The sequence below is a fragment of the Armigeres subalbatus genome, chromosome 3 (genome assembly GCF_024139115.2).
Source record: "Armigeres subalbatus isolate Guangzhou_Male chromosome 3, GZ_Asu_2, whole genome shotgun sequence".
Classification (NCBI taxonomy): Eukaryota; Metazoa; Arthropoda; class Insecta; order Diptera; family Culicidae; genus Armigeres; species Armigeres subalbatus.
The window spans coordinates 235,074,743-235,093,666 of NC_085141.1; the positions used below are offsets into that span (position 1 = coordinate 235,074,743).

At 41.5% G+C, this 18,924-nt stretch overlaps 1 protein-coding gene across 8 annotated transcripts in view; it reads left to right on the forward strand.

The window, feature by feature from the left end:
- Positions 1 to 14,905, forward strand: part of LOC134220942 (bcl-2-related ovarian killer protein) — a 147,430-nt gene extending 132,525 nt beyond the window's left edge. For 7 of the 8 annotated variants that reach the window (XM_062700091.1, XM_062700093.1, XM_062700094.1 and 4 more), the window contains 3 exons: positions 13,870 to 14,314; positions 14,377 to 14,685; positions 14,743 to 14,905. In XM_062700091.1, the coding sequence (XP_062556075.1) occupies positions 13,870 to 14,314; positions 14,377 to 14,685; positions 14,743 to 14,895 (907 nt within the window). In that variant the 3' untranslated portion in view covers positions 14,896 to 14,905. Of the gene's footprint in view, positions 1 to 841; positions 898 to 13,869; positions 14,315 to 14,376; positions 14,686 to 14,742 lie in introns of those variants that run through there. The other variant, XM_062700099.1, reaches the window with a different exon arrangement.
- The last annotated feature ends 4,019 nt before the right edge of the window (positions 14,906 to 18,924 follow it).

Here is an 18,924-nt window from a genome sequence, read left to right on the forward strand (position 1 = left end):
CACTAGTGGAAATTTTCATATTTTTTATTGCTCTTTATTGATTTTCTTGTGAAAACTTTTTTATTTTTTTGTGGAAAAAAAAACATTTATTTTGTGGAAGTTTTGTAATTGTTTATTGCCAATATTGATTTATTTATGGAAATTTTGTATTTTTTCTATGGAACATTTTAATTTTTTTATGAAGAACTCTTGTTTATATTTGTTTTTGTTTTGTGGAAAATTCTTAATTGTTTATGGAAATTTTGCATTATTATTATTAATTTATATTATTAAACAAATAATTAAATAAGCACTTGGTTTCCAACATGACCGATTTGTGGCATAGTTGTCGACATACCTCGAAAACTATCAATTTGTCATGACTACCCTGTGCATTCTATAATATTCGTCTACAGATGGGGAAAATGAAATAAAAAGTACTAGCACACACAGCAAGACTCGTTTTAATATAAACATTGGTGGGCGCGGTTCGGCTGATTGGTTAGTCTCAGGCTCCCTGCTTCCTGTGTTGAGCAAGTTGTGCTCCATCGAGCGCATATCCATATGTACAAGATATAAGCCCACATCAGTGAATGAACCCCTTGGCGAAGAATTCACGCGAAACACTGTCATTTCGAAAGATGATTAAAAAGATAAAATGCTATATTAAAGTGTGATAAAATCTTAATAATGTATTAATTATAGACCCAGTTTAAAATTACTTATGAGATATATGCAATTGAGAGTCTAACCATTATATGATAGTGTATCCACATGAAGTTTTTCTTTTTGACATTATTATTTAATAAAGCATGATGTAACACGATTTCTTGATACCCAGGGTTCTAAGAGGTCGAAACTTCAGTGTGGTTACGAAGAAGACAACGCTAAGTCAGCACTGAACACTACGTCTCGGCGGTAGGTACAAACTTGATATAAACAATTCAGATAAATGGCAAACCAATTTGTTACGGTTTATACAATATCTGAAATTATCAATTATGCATCGTATAATTTTAACCTCTCCCGTTCTCCGAACGGCACGCGCTTACCTCGATATTGTTGCACTAGACCCGTTCGTGTTCCTAATCTCGAGGTACCTACTAGAAAACGATAGTTTTGTCTGTGGTATTGGATTGTAAAATTTTCGACTGCTCTGAAGCATAAACTACGTAAAAAAGCGTCGCCAAGGCGCAATTGACTTCTGTTGGAATAATTCTTCTTACTTCAGCAATACTATTGATATCTAATATTTGCTTTATTAAAATAAAATATTAAACACAAATTGACAATATAAACAAAAATATGCAAAACAATAAATTTGAACCAGTCTAATCTGGAAGCGGCGAAGGTACCTTCAACACGTTGTAATCGATTATAAAAGTGGTCGCGGAAAAAGATATTTCAATTCCCACAATAAAGCGGCACGCAAGAGGCCAGACAAATGATTCGAGATCAGAGTGGGACGTACAGATATTGGATGTAAGCGAATGTAGATCGGCGCAGGGATAGGATCTTAATTAATGCATAGGGTTATGATAGGTATTGGCGGCCGTGGACCAATTCCCGACACAGATTCAAACCAACGATGCTATTTTTTCACTATACTATAAAACAAACTGTTTTGGGTTTGCTCAAGAATTTATGACATATCTAGTTAAGACTGAACTGAGCTATCTAATCGGATCTAATGCGAAAATAGTACATTTCCCTAAGTAATGTGATTTCATGGTAATAATTTAATCTTTACGAGCAGATTTTAAATCTTGATCGATCTTATTTTAGTATCAAATGTTTTGATCGGCATAAATAGGGGAGTTTCGATTGTGGGTACCCTTTTGTCTTTGGTCCTTGACTTTCGCCCTAGATGATCTATATTGATTTTTTTTAATTTCGTAAATTTGACATTTTTAGATATTTCAATTTTGTGATTCGGTGGGCATCCTTGAAAACTCGGCTAAAAGTAAAGAAGAAAGAATGAAGCTTATCTAAATCTAAAGAAAAGGAATTATTTGTTTATTCTAATAGCTAGGCGGCACTAAAACAAAAACTCAGATCAATTGTAACCGTGCGCAAATCGTCTGAGGAAATTTAATAACTTTGGTGGCTTTAGCGCCACTCTCGCGTACGAGAGACCACCAGTCTGTTGACTTGCCCGACTATTTTTGAGACGATTCCTCAGGGAAAATCCTCAAACGGTTGCTGGCTTAATGTTCAAAATCACCCGCTGAAACCTGGAAAACCACCCTAAAATCCTTTACCCTGGTTACCCTCGTAATCACTTAAGCTCGCTCAACAATAAACGCAAAACCAATAGAGGAATAGAAGTTTGAGGTACAATCTACCATCGGAATAACGGAAACGTAAAAGAGAACAGCAGGTTCCCACGGAACTGCCGAAACAAAATCAATTGACTCTAGAGCTTCAAATTCAACAAATTTATTAGTCTACCACTTCATTCGGATTGGACGGATTTTCTGTACTAGCTAGGGGGAAACTATTGCATGGCCATGATTATACAAGTTTCTACGTACCTGCGCAGGATTTTCCGGTGACTTTGGGCTTCGGCGGGGTGCCGATGACAATGTTATTTTCGGCGGAGCTCAGAAGACGAAGGGGTTTTACGGCGGTGTGCCGAAGACGAAGGTTCTTCCGGCGGTGTGCCGAAGACGAAGATTTTTCTGACCGTGCTGGCGACGCAGTTGTCGCGATGGCGTCGTGGTACCGGCGGCTTGCCAGTGAGCGTTCGATGCTCCACACGATGGCGGCGTGAGCTTGTGGCAAAATGGCCGAGCTAAAGGTGTGGAGGAAGTGGCGGCTGGACGGAAGGCTTCCGATTTGAAACCGTCGAGAGGGTCCGAAATAACCGTTCCCTCGAACTAGCAGCCCACTTTCCCTTACGACCCGGCTTCACGTACCTTTCCGATTCACCGGGCGAGAGCTAAAAAAAAGCTACTAATTCTCGGTTCGGGTTCGGTTCAACGTACGATAATTTGCGACGTACGGGAACCGTGCTCTCGACACCTGACCACCAAGGGGGTTGTAACGTAATGGTGGTCTTATCGATAGTTTTAAGCGACTTTCGGGTGAGTTTCGCTCGACTAACTAACGGACTTTACTCCCCTCCGTTTGACTATTTCGGAAGGCGGGCCTTAGCGGGACACACAAGCTCAATTTTGGTCGCAAAATGGACGGGACTCCAATTCGACTCCGCTGGTCGCCACACAATTCCAGCCCGTACAAAAAAGCGCCTACGCGCTGGAAGTCCAACGCGAATGGCGAACGTTAGTCGTGTGCAAGATTATAATCATAAATTTAAATTATCTTTTTTTTGTCTCTATCTCTACTCCGGCAAATGGAGAGAATCGCGAAAGTGTCAGATGCACTGACCGAAATAAGTAGAGTAGCTATCTGTAAGACACCAAAAGATTATGTTTCAAGCACTTCACTTTACCACTGTTCTCAATTGGTCGGGGTTCAGCCAAATCACACCAAGCGCCAACGAACAATTACCGATTTTTCTGCTCAAACTTTCGTTTAGCAAATTTAATTGATCGCAAATCGCATCGAATATCTCTCAACTCCATAACTGAGGATATACTAAGGTACCCCGGGGCAAGTGGGACCTAAAAAAAACGCTAGTTCAGCAAAATTGTTAACGCATACTTAGAAAACAGGGTATTTCAAGACATTAACCACGGATACATCATTATATGCTTCCGTTGTTGAAGTGTAGACGTTGTTGAAGTAAGCCATTTATTCAGTTACAAAAAATATTGGTAGTGATATAAATAAATTTACCTGTAGGACCCACTTACCCCTTCAAACGGGGCAAGTGGGACCTATTCTGCTCTATACTGTCGAACGAAACTAGTTTGATGAATGTAGATATAATGTTCATGTAATTTCTGAATCGTAGTAGGGGAACAGACGGCTTTGGCAGGTTTTGTTCTATTATTGGCAGGGGGGTTTTTGTCGACCGAATTTTATGAAATTTGGCCACAATATTCTTCGATATGCAAAGAATGTTTGGGCCAAATTTGAGCAAAATCAGTCATAAAAAACCCCCCTGCCAATAATAGAACAAAACCTGCCAAAGCCGTCATTACCCCTATTTCAGATCATGGATGGAGGTTTATTGCTTGTCAGACTTTTGTTTTTGCAAAAAGAAAGGGATTTCAAGGTTAGCAGATATAAAAACAAGACAACATCCGGTTTACTGTTAAATTGGTTGTTGTCTGGCTTTCCATTCGCTTACTTTCTTACCAAATGTGTTTGATAGAAAGGATAAGCAAATCTTTGTTCACTTTTCGAATGAATGTTTCTCTGTTTAGAACACAAATTATTACATAAATTAGAACTTTAAAGGGAACTTTTGTGTTATAAATTTTTAAAAGATCGAAATGGCCAATTTATTTCTTAAGAACTTTATTTATCTGAAAATCTGTCAATCTGATGCAAAGTTTAAAAATAACAAAACACAAGACAAAACCTGTTAATCTATTGTTAAATGAATATATTGTTTGCACTGTAAACGGAAAATTTCGCATAGTTATAACCATTGCTCTTTTCCATGGGGGAGATAATTTTCAGAAAGTAAATTACACATTTGGTAAATCAACTGTATACTACTTCTAAACAACGAAACCAACGATATCAACTGCATTTGATTCAGATCCATATAAAATATGAGTGTCGAAGTTATTTTTCACTAGTTATTTATTTATTTATTCAGACTAAGGCCGAAGTGGCCTGTGCGGTATATAAGAGTCTTCTCCATTCGGCTCGGTCCATGGCTACCCGTCGCCAGCCACGAAGTCTACGGAGGGTCCGCAAGTCATCTTCCACCTGATCGATCCACCTTGCCCGCTGCGCACCTCGCCTTCTTGTACCCGTCGGATCGTTGTCGAGAACCATTTTCACCGGGTTATTGTCCGACATTCTGGCTACGTGCCCGGCCCACCGCAGTCGTCCGATTTTCGCGGTGTGAACGATGGATGGTTCTCCCAACAGCTGATGCAACTCGTGGTTCATTCGCCTCCTCCACGTACCGTCCGCCATCTGCACCCCACCATAGATGGTACGCAGCACTTTCCTTTCGAAAACTCCGAGTGCGCGTTGGTCCTCCACGAGCATCGTCCAGGTCTCGTGTCCGCAGAGGACTACCGGTCTAATGAGCGTTTTGTAGATTGTCAGTTTGGTACGGCGGCGAACTCTATTCGATCGGAGCGTCTTGCGGAGTCCAAAGTATGTACGATTTCCAGCCACTATACTGCCGTCATACGCATATTTGTCCCATGTTTGCTGGGATTTCCTATGTACATGGGACAGTTATGCGTATAATGGCAGTATACGTCTCCGAATTTCTCTGCTGGTATCATTTTCGGCAGTCACCAGTGAGCCCAAGTACACAAATTCTTCTACCACCTCGATTTCGTCACCACCGATGCCAACTCGCGGTGGGTGGCTCACATTGTCTTCCCTTGAACCTCTTCCTATCATGTACTTCGTCTTCGACGTGTTGATGACTAGTCCGATCCGCTTGGCTTCCCTCTTCAGTCTGATGTAGGCTTCCTCCATCTTCTCAAAGTTTCGTGCCATAATATCTATGTCGTCAGCGAAGCCAAATAGCTGGACGGACTTATTGAAAATTGTACCACTCGTGTTAATCCTTGCTCTTCGTATTACCCCTTCCAAAGCGATGTTGAATAGCAGACACGAAAGACCATCACCTTGCCGTAACCCTCTGCGGGTTTCGAAGGGACTCGAGAATGCCCCTGAAACTCGAACTACGCACATCACCCGATCCATCGTCGCTTTGATCAACCGTGTCAGTTTATCCGGAAATCCGTTTCGTGCATAAGTTGCCATAGCTGGTCTCGATCGATTGTATCATATGCGGCTTTGAAGTCGATGAATAGATGATGTGTGGGCACGTTGTATTCGCGGCACTTCTGCAGTACTTGGCGAATGGCGAACACCTGGTCCGTGGTGGAGCGTTCGCCCATAAAACCCGCCTGGTACTGCCCCACGAACTCCCTTGCAATTGGTGCTAGTCGACGGCATAAAATTTGGGAGAGTACCTTGTAGGCGGCGTTCAGCAATGTGATTGCGCGGTAGTTGCTGCAATCCAGCTTATCGCCCTTTTGTAGAAGGGACACACGACACCTTCCATCCACTCCTGCGGCAAAACTTCTTCCTCCCAAATCTTGACCCAGTGCAGCGCTCTAGCCAGTGCCTCACCACCTTGTTTAAATAGCTCTCCTGGTAGTTGGTCAAAAACGGATTGACTAGTCATCAACACGTCGAAGACGAAGTACATGATAGGAAGAGGCTCAAGAGAGGTCAATGTGAGCCACCCACCACGAGTTTCTATCGGTGGTGACGAAATCGAGGTGGTTGAAGAATTCGTGTACTTGGGCTCACTGGTGACCGCCGATAACGATACCAGCAGAGAAATTCGGAGACGCATAGTGGCTGGAAATCGTACGTACTTTGGACTCCGCAAGACGCTCCGATCGAATAGAGTTCGCCGCCGTACCAAACTGACTATCTACAAAACGCTTATAAGACCGGTAGTTCTCTACGGACACGAGACCTGGACGATGCTCGTGGAGGACCAACGCGCACTGGGAGTTTTCGAAAGGAAAGTGTTGCGTACCATCTATGGTGGGGTGCAGATGGCGGACGGTACGTGGAGGAGGCGAATGAACCACGAGTTGCATCAGCTGTTGGGAGAACCATCCATCGTTCACACCGCAAAAATCGGAAGACTGCGGTGGGCCGGGCACGTAGCCAGAATGTCGGACAGTAATCCGGTGAAAATGGTTCTCGACAACGATCCGACGGGAACAAGAAGGCGAGGTGCACAGCGGGCAAGGTGGATCGATCAGGTGGAGGACGACTTGCGGACCCTCCGCAGACTGCGTGGTTGGCGAAGTGCAGCCTTGAACCGAGCTGAATGGAGAAGTCTTTTATGTGCAGCACAGGCCACTCCGGCCTTAGTCTGATGATAAATAAATAAATGGTAGTTGGTCAACCCCAGGGGCTTTGTTGTTCTTCAGCCGGCCAATCTCCTCCTGGATTTCTTGGAGATCCGGAGCCGGTAGAACTATGTCCTGCGCGCGTTCCCCAGGTCCATCACCATACCGCCATCCTCGTCTGCCACATCGCCATTCAGGTGCTCTTCGTAGTGCTGCCGCCACCTTTGGATCACCTCACGCTCGTTCGTAAGAAGGTTCCGTTTATGTCCTTACACATATCGGGCTGTGGCACGTGGCCCTTACGTGAACGGTTCAACTTCTCATAGAACTTTCGTGTGTTATTAGCGCGGTACAGTTGCTCCGTCTCTTCACGGTCTCGATTTTCCTGCTGACGCTTTTTTCTCCGGAAAATCGAGTTTTGTCTGTTCCGTGCCTGTTTATATCGTGCCTCGTTCGCCCTCGTGCGGTGTTGCAGCAATCTCGCCCATGCTGCATTCTTCTCTTCTACTAACTGCTCACATTCGCCGTCATACCAGTCGTTTCTCTGATCCGGGGGCAACGTGCCAAGTGCAGCGGTTGCGGTGCTACCAATGGCGGATCGAATATCTCTCCAGCCATCTTCAAGAGACGCTGCGCCTAACTGCTCTTCCGTTGGGAGTGCCACTTCCAGCTGCTGCGCGTATTCTTGGGCTAGTCTACCGTCTTGTAGCCGCCCAATATTAAGCCGTGGCGTCCGACTTCGGCGCGTGTTGTACACCGTCGAGAGTTTTGAGCGCAGGCATACTGCAACGAGGTAGTGGTCGGATCCAATATTCGCACTGCGGTAAGTGCGGACGTTCGTGATGTCGGAGAAGAATTTACCGTCGATTAGAATGTGGTCGATTTGGTTTTCCGTTTCTTGATTAGGTGATCTCCATGTGGCCTTGTGGTTATTTTTGCGGGGAAAGAAGGTGCTTCGGACTACCATTCCGCGGGAGGCTGCGAAGTTTATGCATCGTTGGCCGTTGTCATTCGATACGGTGTGCAGACTATCCGGTCCGATGACCGGTCTATACATTTCCTCCTTCCTACCTGCGCGTTCATGTCACCGATGACGATTTTGACGTCCCGCAGTGGGCATCCATCGTATGTCTGCTCCAGCTGTGCGTAGAACGCTTCTTTCTCGTCGTCGGGTCTCCCTTCGTGTGGGCAGTGCACGTTGATGATGCTATAGTTGAAGAAACGGCCTTTAATCCTCAGCTTGCACATCCTTGCGTTGATTGGCTGCCACCCAATCACGCGTTGGCGCATCTTACCCAGCACTATGAAGCCGGTTCCCAGCTCGTTGGTGGTGCCACAGCTTTGGTAGAAGGTAGCCGCCCGATGCCCGCTTTTCCACACTTTCTGTCCTGTCCAGCAAATCTCCTGCAGCGCCACGACGTCGAAGTTGCGGGGATGTAATTCATCGTAGATCATCCTGTCGCAACCTGCGAAACCTAGCGACTTGCAGTTCCATGTTCCAAGCTTCCAATCGTGATCCTTTATTCGTCGCCTAGGTCTTTGCCGATTATATCGAGTCGCATTATCTCTTATATTGTTCGTAATTATTGGTTTTCTAGGCGGCTTATTGGGCCTGCGCAAACCTCCTGTCTCGCCGGAGGGCCATCGTGTCAGGGCTGTTTAGCGTCCCACCTAACACCAGGACTTGGGCTTGTGCGCTTTGAGCGGCACACGGTCGCTTTGGCGGAGCCTACTTGCGGATACATTTTTCACTAGACAACAATCTAAAAACAGGTAAACTGGATCTATCGAAAATGTTGTTCAAATATGTCCCACTTGCCCCATGTATGTTAAAACACAAGGGCAAGTGAAAATTGGAGATTTTGGTTTTAATCAAAACTTTTAAATCGTTTTCGGTGTCACACAATTATTTCATTGCTCAAAGTATTCGCTTTCCACATCAATGATTAATTTGAAAACGACTATTTAGTTGGGAATCCATTGAATGAAAATAAAAGTAATAGCTTTTGCCGGTAGTTTAAAGTCATGATTAAACAATACCATTAGTATGGTGCCGCAAATGGTTTTGATTCCAAATATTTTTGTGTCAGGCGAATTCGTTGATAGTTCTGCTTCATCTTTCTAGAACATTGTTACCATTAAAAACGTTCACCGATTAATCGGCAGCCTTAGTACCCACTTACCCCGTATTTTCACTTGCCCCGGGGTACCTTACTGCAAATGTATGCTTAAATTGATATGAAACTATTTCCGTTGTCCTTGTACCAACAAAATATCACAAGCCGAACCTCGACCAATTATGGCTGAACCCCGACCAATTATTACCTTCAGCAAAATTTCACTTTTGTAGAAATACTTAAATTGTTCGGAACTTGGAAACCGCGATACTTCTCTTCCTCTAGTGCGCGCGAAGATGAACGAGCTTAAGGATTTTTACCTTCAAGAAACCATCAAGGACAATTGCTGGTTATTTACACAGATTCAATTGGCCATATCGATTTGGCGCCTTCTTAGGATCGAGCAAATGGTTGAAAAAGAGCTATCTAGTTTCAGGAGCCATTACTCCACTCACTGAAACAGTATACCACTTTGCTTAGCCAAGACGCAAGCCGCTCGAAATATTTCCTCACCCGAGACAGTCAATTAGTCGGGCAAATTCTGATTATATTATGGTCTCGCTTTGTACTGTGAATCGTCAAGTCGACTTATACTTGTGACACATATATGATACCAATATCACTGTACAGCATAAAATCATATGTCTGTCACCCAGAATCACGCTGGTATCACGATAGCACGATGATTTCCGTACCCTGCCCTTCGACCGTTGTATTGTACGAAACAGAACATAATTTGTTGTTTGAAATGTCAAATACGCCGTTTGACATATGAAATAAAAACAAACATTTGCAAGCTGACTGAGTAAAAATCGTTTTTCTGCAATTCCGGGTGATATTTTTCGCAACATTGGCAAAATAATCATTCGTAAGCCCATTATTTGCTACAATTGGGTTGTTTAGGGATATATATGTTTTTACATATTCAGAATCTGCATAAAAAACTGAGCCTAAGCCAATTTTTCAGATTTTTTGGAGCCCCGGAACTATTTTTTTTTTGCATTTTAAATTTATATGGGACTAAAAAATTGTTCTAATGCTGCATGGGCCAACTGTTATTCTATGAATGTTAGTGTCATTCAATCGATTGAAATGGCTTTTTGTTTGCTGAATAAAAATGTTAATAAAAGGTTTACAAACAAAATAAAAAAATGTTGGAGATCAGCAAAGCATGCTCTTTATGTTAGACTAAAAAAACATATTTTTCATATTTTTCTTTCCTAAACAATCCAATAACGCTCTGGAGATGTCTTCCTTCCGGGAAGACCGTCACATTTGCATAATATTCAATGGTTTGAGTTCTGTATCGTGTGATTTCGAACATTTTGTGCAAGGATCCCATGGGTTTTAATTGGAATGAGGTCTGGGAATTGGGAAGAACGCGGGATCTTTGATTTTCCATTAGTCAGCATCTACTTTTCAAAATGTCCAAATGAGTTAAACGAGCCGTTTGCACTGAAATCACCCCAAACCACTAACGTCCGCAGAAATAATTGCCCTGTGGAATATGTACTCGCATATTTCTGCTAAAATACCTAGACGAAGAATTGGAAAACTATTATGTTTTCATATCGATGAATGAACTGCTGACGCGAATTCGCAATTTATTCAAAAAATATGGGTAAATATTGTGTAATCTATATAATAAAAACTAGTTGACCCGGCAGACGTCGTCCTGCATAGTAGGCGAAAAAATGCGTTCTGAACTACCCAAGCGAAATTGCTATATAAATCTTAATTTCAGTTTTTCACGATTTACTCAACTTAAGTCTTGATTTTCGTAAAAAGAAATATCATATAAACCCGTCGGAAACTATAACGAACATACCTGCTGAAGGAATGAAGAAAATCCATCCAGCCGTTTTCGAGTTATGCGGATACGAACACAGACCATTTCATTTTTATATATATAGATGAGTTGAGATTTCCTTCCTGACGATTTAACTCGCAAACGGGATGACCGACTTCCAAGAAATCGAAGAAAATTCCAAGATTTTTTCCCTAATCGATTCGTTTTGGGACCCGCAAGGTTTGTATATACAAAAAGTGGGTGAATTTAAATGTAAAAAATCATTAGAATACAATTTTGGGTTAGATGTTAAGGAAAACAAAACAAAAGCACGGAAATTGATCTAGAGTGCGGTGCTGCAAATAGTTCATTGTGACATTTGCAACACCCGGGCAAAGCTGGGTTTCTTTAGCTAGTACTCATATAAACTATAGTAACAGTTTATGATTTCTATACATTTTGATGAAACATATAGTTTTGGAAAGCGGTAGAAACAGTTTCAAAACAAACTGACAAAAAGATACAACGGTGCTGGAAAGAAAAGATGTGTGTCATCTTGTCACTGTACGCGTACAGCGTGATACGAAAATCATTGTGCGGAAATCATATGTCTGTCGATAGTATAAGGCAGGCGTTTATAAGATAAGTTGTTCCCAATGTGAAAAAATCTATGTAGGCCAAACAAAAAGATCATTAGATATAAGGTTCAATGGAACATATGGCGGAAGTGAGTAAGGCGAAAAGAGAAAACGATAAGGGATTACATTACGAATTTAGATCTAAGGTAGCAGAGCATGTGTATAAGGAAAATCACCCAATTACGGCATCAAATATTAAAATCTTAAGAAATTTCTCTTCCCATGGAAACTCGATGTAGCTGAGAGTTTGGAAATCCACCGACAGGTACAAACAGCGCTGTTGAATAAGGATCAGGAAATGGCAGCTCTTGGCTCTTCAAGTTTCTACCTAAACAATAAAGTAATCAACTGTATAGGTAAATAAAGTAGGCAAATAAGATTAGATTAGGTACCTAGCGTAGTATAAATAGTGTAAATTGCGATTGTTTTCTTCAAGTCGAGTCAAGTACAAGACACTGAAGACGACCACACAGTTGTGGTCGAAATACGTATCTGCAAAGATAACGAAAATTAACTGGTGGAATTAAATGGACAGTACTTAATTCGTCTTAGACGGTTTATTTTTTTTTTTGTTATTTTCAATTGTTCAGGGTTGGAAAAGTCTCTTATAAAGTCAGTAATAAAGTCCTCAATGCATGTTTAAGAGTGAATTAAAATAAAATAACAAAATTCCACATTTTTTTAAACATATTTTGAAAAATTCGTAATTATTTCACCCTTCGAAAAGCGAAATATTTGTAGTTCAATATTTATCCACAACTAACTTAATTAAATAGAGGTTATGGTGGTGAATGATACATTTTGAAATTTTTACTAACTTCTTACACGGAAAATGAAAATTAGGCGCATAAATTTTGAAATTTCCACAGCTTTTGAATTTTGTCAAAAGGTTTTTATTACATCTCCCGTTTTGCAAGCAAGTGTGTCTCGTTTTTTCATCGAAGTGATCTGGTCAGCCTAGCCAAAAAGAATGTTCATACATCTAACTACATAAAAATTAGCGAAAGCCTTTTGGATTGGGCTTCGTTCTAGCACTCTTTCATACTGTCTTTCAGATGAATAATTTATATATGGTGAAACTTTTGGGAATATATTTTGACGAGACAATATCTTTTGAACGGTAGTAAAAGACAGTGCAAAAATTGTTATATTTCATTCTGCCTTTTTCATACACAAACTGCAGTTTCACGGAAAACTTCGAGCTCATGTTAAACTTCATTACCACAATGCTGAAGAACGTGTTTTACCCGTGACGCTCGGTAAATACCATTACGTGGTGTGTTACGGAATAAGGTTTACCATGGTCATATTGCTAGCCTCTGGATGTCCCAGCTTATACCTTTCTCAATATCCAACTTCGTTGTATTTATGATGGTGTCGCCAAGTCAGTTGCCCCCTGCTAAGATCCATCCTCTCCCTAGTAACGGTGAAGATGCACACGGCCAGCAGTAGTGATCCTCATGCTTTTGTAATTTTTGTCTTTGCTTGATTTCTGATAGCATTCTAATAAGGATTTAAAAAAAAACATGATATTCCTAATTTCCGATCTACTACGAGTTACACAGTGACAATACGAATGCACCTCAGCTCATACAAAGTCACTATTTGGCCACTTTTTCTGCTTCTGAAAGTCACTATTTGGTCCATTTTTTCGTCATCGTTAAAGGCGTTAAAAGGACGCATGTGTGCATCGGGAAAAAGCGGTAACGCAGCGTCGCCGCACCGATGCACACCTGCGTTTTTTCAACGCCACGTGCACGCAGCGTTGAAAAAACGCTACGTGGGCATCGGCCCTTAGTCACTAAGTCACTGTTTTGAACGGCATTTATCGCTACCAGCCCTGCCATGGGAGTTTAGAAGTCATTTGGTCAAATGGCTCAGGAAAAGCCTGTTATAAACTTCCAGCTATAAGCAAATAGCACGTTTCATGTGATGGCCGTCTATTTTTCTGAGACGTCTACACGTTTTGATCAAAACGTTTATTTGCCAGAGAAGCTACTGCGTTTAGAAGCTTATGGCACTAATTGATTGATATTGACGCTGTGAGAGAAAAAAATTCAGAGTAATGGCTCCCCCAGACCTAAGCGATTTGATCGCCGCAACGGTGACAACTAGTCGCCGCGATTCTATCGTTGGGTAGCTGCAGGCAATGTTCGACTTACGGTTCCATACCAACGGCGATATAATCGCAGTCGCCAAGCGTTAGAATCGCTTCGCGATTGTCGCATCGCGTGTGATTGGGGGAGCCTTAAGTGTAACTGAATTCAAGAGTTATAAACTCCGATCCACTGACCTGCTTGCCCTCTAATAACGACAAATGGAGCACGGAGTAACCTATTTTTTATTTCTCTTTTTATTTCTAGGCAATTCATCATGCTCTCAGCTGAAGCTCCCGTAGGTCACAGCCATCATCTCTTCCCAGACCGGCTGAGTGCTCCTATTATAACACGCAGAAAGTTTAGCTTCCCGGCGAATCTCCACTCAACGGTTCTACATGGCGATCCCCCGGGATCGTTTAATGCTGGATCTTTACAGCCATCCAGCACAGCATCTTCAGCACGTAGACGGTTAAGTAATGTAAGCGACGTAGTCACCCGGAAGCTATCCAGCACAATAGGATGGAAGCAACCGGTACTGCCTTCGCAGGATATAATAACTCAAGGAAAGTGTCTCTGTGGCCAGTACATACGCTGCCGACTGAAAAAGTCTGGTGTCTTCAATAGGAAACTTGGACTACAGAGAATACGAAGTATCGTCGGTACGCCAACCATTCACGTAGTGCGCGAAGTGTTCCCAGCACTATTAAGTGTAAAATACTGCTTTGAACTGAACCAGTGGCAATTTCACTGATCCAATAACTTTTTTTCCAGGTGGGCGAAGAGCTTGAACGAATGTATCCCCGCGTATACAACGGAGTAGCTCGCCAACTCAGTCGAATCGGACGCGGCGAACTGAAAACGCCTGAAACAGCCCCCGTACTGCTGAGTGCAATAGCGAGGGATCTGTTTCGTAGTGATATCACGTGGGGTAAAGTGGTTTCTTTATTCGCCATTGCTGGTGGACTTTCCGTGGACTGTGTCCGCCAAGGGCATCCGGACTATCTGCCAAAGTTGATCGAAGGAGTGGCCGACGTAATTGAGGACGAGCTCGTTACGTGGATTTCGGAAAACGGAGGCTGGGTTAGACGTTTTATTACCAAATTATGCATTTCAATAACTTACGGTTTTTTTTTGTAGGTTGGACTTGCGAACAAGGTACGCCCCCCACAGGAGGAAGTGACTTTTGCAGGACGTTGTTTTGTCGGAGCTGGTTTAGTAGTTTGCTTATTTGTTTTCGTGTTATTGTTGAAAGCGTTAGGGATCTACATGTTTCCAAAAATATTTACATAACAATACAATATCTGTCTACAAAAATCTTGATCGTTTAAATTATCACAAATCACACCCCTGAGTTAGCATTAGTATAGGTTTGATTGACCCTCATTGTTTTAGAAATCCTTATTTAAGGAACGATCAGTTAGAATACAGTTCTATCACATAAGATGAAAATCCTTAAAAATGGACATTTTCTTCCATAATGATGAATTTATTCCCTGCGAGACAAATATGCGTAGAAGAAATTCAACAATGGGACAATTGTGTGTAGAAGGGCAGACAAAGCTCGAAAAGGACAAAAGGTAAATGAAGAAGGAAGAACGAAAAAGATGGACTACTTCTACACTACACGTTTGTTGCTTCCAGTTTGTATTTCGCTCTTTAAAGGAAGCACCACGCTAGACAACGAACCAGCATGCAACGCCATTGCCTCTGCCAAACACTTTTTTCTTACGCAAATTTTTGCGGCTGAGGGGGGAATCAAGCCCACACTCCGCAGCAGAATGCAGTTGAATGCCTGTCGACACTAACAGCACGGTCACGAAGCCCAAAATAAAGAAATAACGAAGAATAATGAAGAAAGTAGGAAGAAGGAAGAAAAAGAGAAGAAGAAAACAACAAAAAGGAAGAAATAGAAAAAAAGAAAGAGAGAAGAAGGAAGAAAACAGAAGGAAAAGAGGAAAAATGAAGAAGGAAAAACGAGAAGGAAGAAGAATAATTAAATTAGGAAGAAATGAAAGATGGTAGAAAAACCTATAATCCACCTAATGGTAATGATGTCTTTCTCGTTCGTTTAAAATGGTTGAGAAACATATAAGAAAAGCCTTAAAATAACACTAATGGATAGGTCTTAATTTTCACATTCGTTTATACTAATTGTAAAATTTCCTGATTTGTTGCAAGCAAATCGGATGAGTGTACACACACTTCAATCATTTCACAGATTTGATCTGCTGTTGAGGTTTCGGCGAAATTTCACAGAAATCTGCAATTTATTTGTGTAAGTGCCAAGAAATATTTTTTCCTATAAGTTTTTGAAATCTGTATTTTGGCCATAACTTTTGATCTTATAGTCCGATCTGGCGCCAGCTTTCAATAGGAAACAATTCGACAGGATTCCACGTTGAATGCATTTTGTTGAAAGCAAATCGGTTGAGGATAAAAGAATTGAGACTTTCACGCGTCTCAGGGTAATTCGCCATAACTTTTGATCCCGTAGTCCGATTGCATACATACACACAAACATCACCTCAATTTGTCGAACTGAGGCTCCGAGTCCGGAATCTTCTTTCAAGAGGTGTCAAGAGGCTCGAAAACCTCTTCTCCTCTCGAAAGTCTCAGAAGCCCCACCTCTCAAGACGCTAGGAAGCCTCCTTTAGAAGATTCAGAAGCCATACTGTGAGAGACTTTTTTCGTAAGCTGTCATGAAAAAGTATTGATTCGGAGGCCTATATCCCATGATAAATTTCTTTTAAAAAGCTCCACATACGGGGAGCACTGGTTCTGAATTCTGATGGTACATTTCAACTTCAGACCGCATTGTGCTTTCGTGCTGTGCGGTTCTATTTTCTGTCTTTGCGGAAGGAAGTTTTTAATACTACACGAAGCTATTTTAATTTCAACAGTGCTTCTCAGCGCTATTTGTACCCACTGATCCCGTTACGATCTTTGCAAGGACCCGTGCCTTCGTTTTACGTTGGACCCGTTTGCGGAAGTAAAATTCCGACAAGCGGTGGTAATTCTGCAGGGACACCGTTCTGGGAAAAAACCTCTTAGAAGGTCACGTCTCCACGCTCAGCAATAAGTATTAATAAAAACAAGAGGAAGGGGGAATCTCTGAATTCTCCACTTCCTTCAAAGAAACAAGGTTTCAAGACCGTCCAGCCCAAGCGCGGAAAAAATAGAAGGAAACTGGAGACTTCAGATATTCCTTCTAACTCTAATATCGGAAATAATTCTTCTCCTATCAATCAGTTCGATTTGATTAATGACGAATTTGAGAAAATCGAATCGTGATTCGAATCGAAAGGTGATTCGATTCATGCGAAGAAACAACGGATTCCGCCAATTGTGGTATCTGTTGCCGAGTTTTCTGGCTTTCGGAATGAAATCTTGAGTAACCTTCAGGGGATCAAGGTTTCATTTCAGATTGCTAGGAAGGGTGACTGTCGCGTTTTGCCGGGATCCTTTGACGATCGCAAACGTCTTCTTCAGTATTTAACTGAGAAGCGCCATAAGTTCTTCACATACGACGACAAAACTGAGCGATTGTTCAAAGTCGTCTTGAAAGGTCTCCCCAGTGATGATAAATCACTGGATGAGATTAAAATTGAAATTTCTGAATTACTTGGATTTTCACCAGTCCAAGTAATTAAGATGAAAAAGAAATCTCACTCTGGTACTTCCCAGTCTGGTACCGTTCATGGATTGGAATAATGCTCAAGCAATTCCAATGGTAAAATTTTATTTGAAGATTGTTCTGCGGGATATTATACTATTCAATATCCCAATGGACAAACTTGTTTTTCTTCCAGTCGAAATCCTTCTACAATTGATTTAGTTTTAACGGATTCAAGTCAGCTGTGTGGCCAACTGGTAACTCATGCTGACTTTGACTCTGATCACCTTCCTGTGACATTTGAAATCTCACAAGAAGCCATTTATAATCCAATCAGCTCTACTTTTATTTATCATAGAGCTGATTGGGAATTATATAAAACATATATCGATAGGAATTTTGATGTTGATATTCCTTTGAATACCAAAAGTGGCAGAGGCATTGCAATTCCTAAATCGGCACCAACATTTCAAAAGAGCGAAACTGATTTTGTAAACAAATTCTTCTCACGTCGCTGGTTGGTTAATTTGAGCCCACCCACGTAATCCAACACCACAGATGGAAGCAGCGAATCCTCTTCTTGCATTCAAAAGTGCTGTATTGCGTGGGTGGGAACAAATTAGACCACCAGCGACGTGCAAAGTCTTGTTTACAAAATCAGATTCGCCCTTTTGAAATGTTGGTGCCGAAATGTGAAATTAAATTCAACTCCATTATTATTGACGACGATCTTCAGCTATTGATCCGTCTTAAAAATGTGAGGCGAAGGCAATACTAAAGAACTCGCGATCCCGCGTTGAAAGTTATTTGGCGTGATTTGCAAAATGAAATTAGTCCGATTGAGGACCAGGTTACACGGTGTTTCGAAGACATTCTCAACCAAGAGAATGTTTTTGACCCTTCGTTGGGAACTAATTTGGATGAAGTGAGATCTATTACTAGAAAATTTAAAAATATGAAAGCCCCGGGTGATGATGGTATTTTCTACATACTTATCAAAAAACTTCCTGAGAGCTCTTTATCCTTTTTGGTTAATATATTTAACAAATGTTTTCAATTGGCATACTTCCCAGATAAATGGAAAAACGTCAAAGTTGTTCCTATTTTGAAGCCGGACAAAAATCCAGCTGAGGCTTCTAGTTATCGCCCAATCAGTTTGCTTTCTTCAATAAGCAAACTGTTTGAAAAGATTATTTTAAATAGAATGATGGATCATATTAATGACAATTCTATTTTTGCTGATGAGCAATTGGTTTTCGTCATGGGCATTCAACCACTCATCAGTTATGAAGAATTACGAACTTAATTCGGCTCAACAAATCTGAAGGATATTCGGCTGAATTGCTCTTCTTGATATAGAGAAAGCATTTGACAGTGTTTGGCATGAAGGTTTGATTGTAAAATTGATGAATTTTAATTTTCCTCTGTACATTATTAAACTGATCCAAAATTATTTATCCGATCGCTCACTGCAGGCAAAGTATCAGAATTCTAAATCTGATAGATTACCTGTAAGAGCTGGTGTTCCCCAAGGCAGCATACTGGGGCCCATATTGTATAACATTTTTACTTCTGACTTACTTGATTTACCACCAGGGTGTCAAAAATCTTTGTTTGCAGATGACACGGGCCTCTCAGCCAAAGGACGAAGCCTTCGTGACACTCGTAGTAGATTTCAAAAAAAAGTTTGGATATTTTCTCCACTT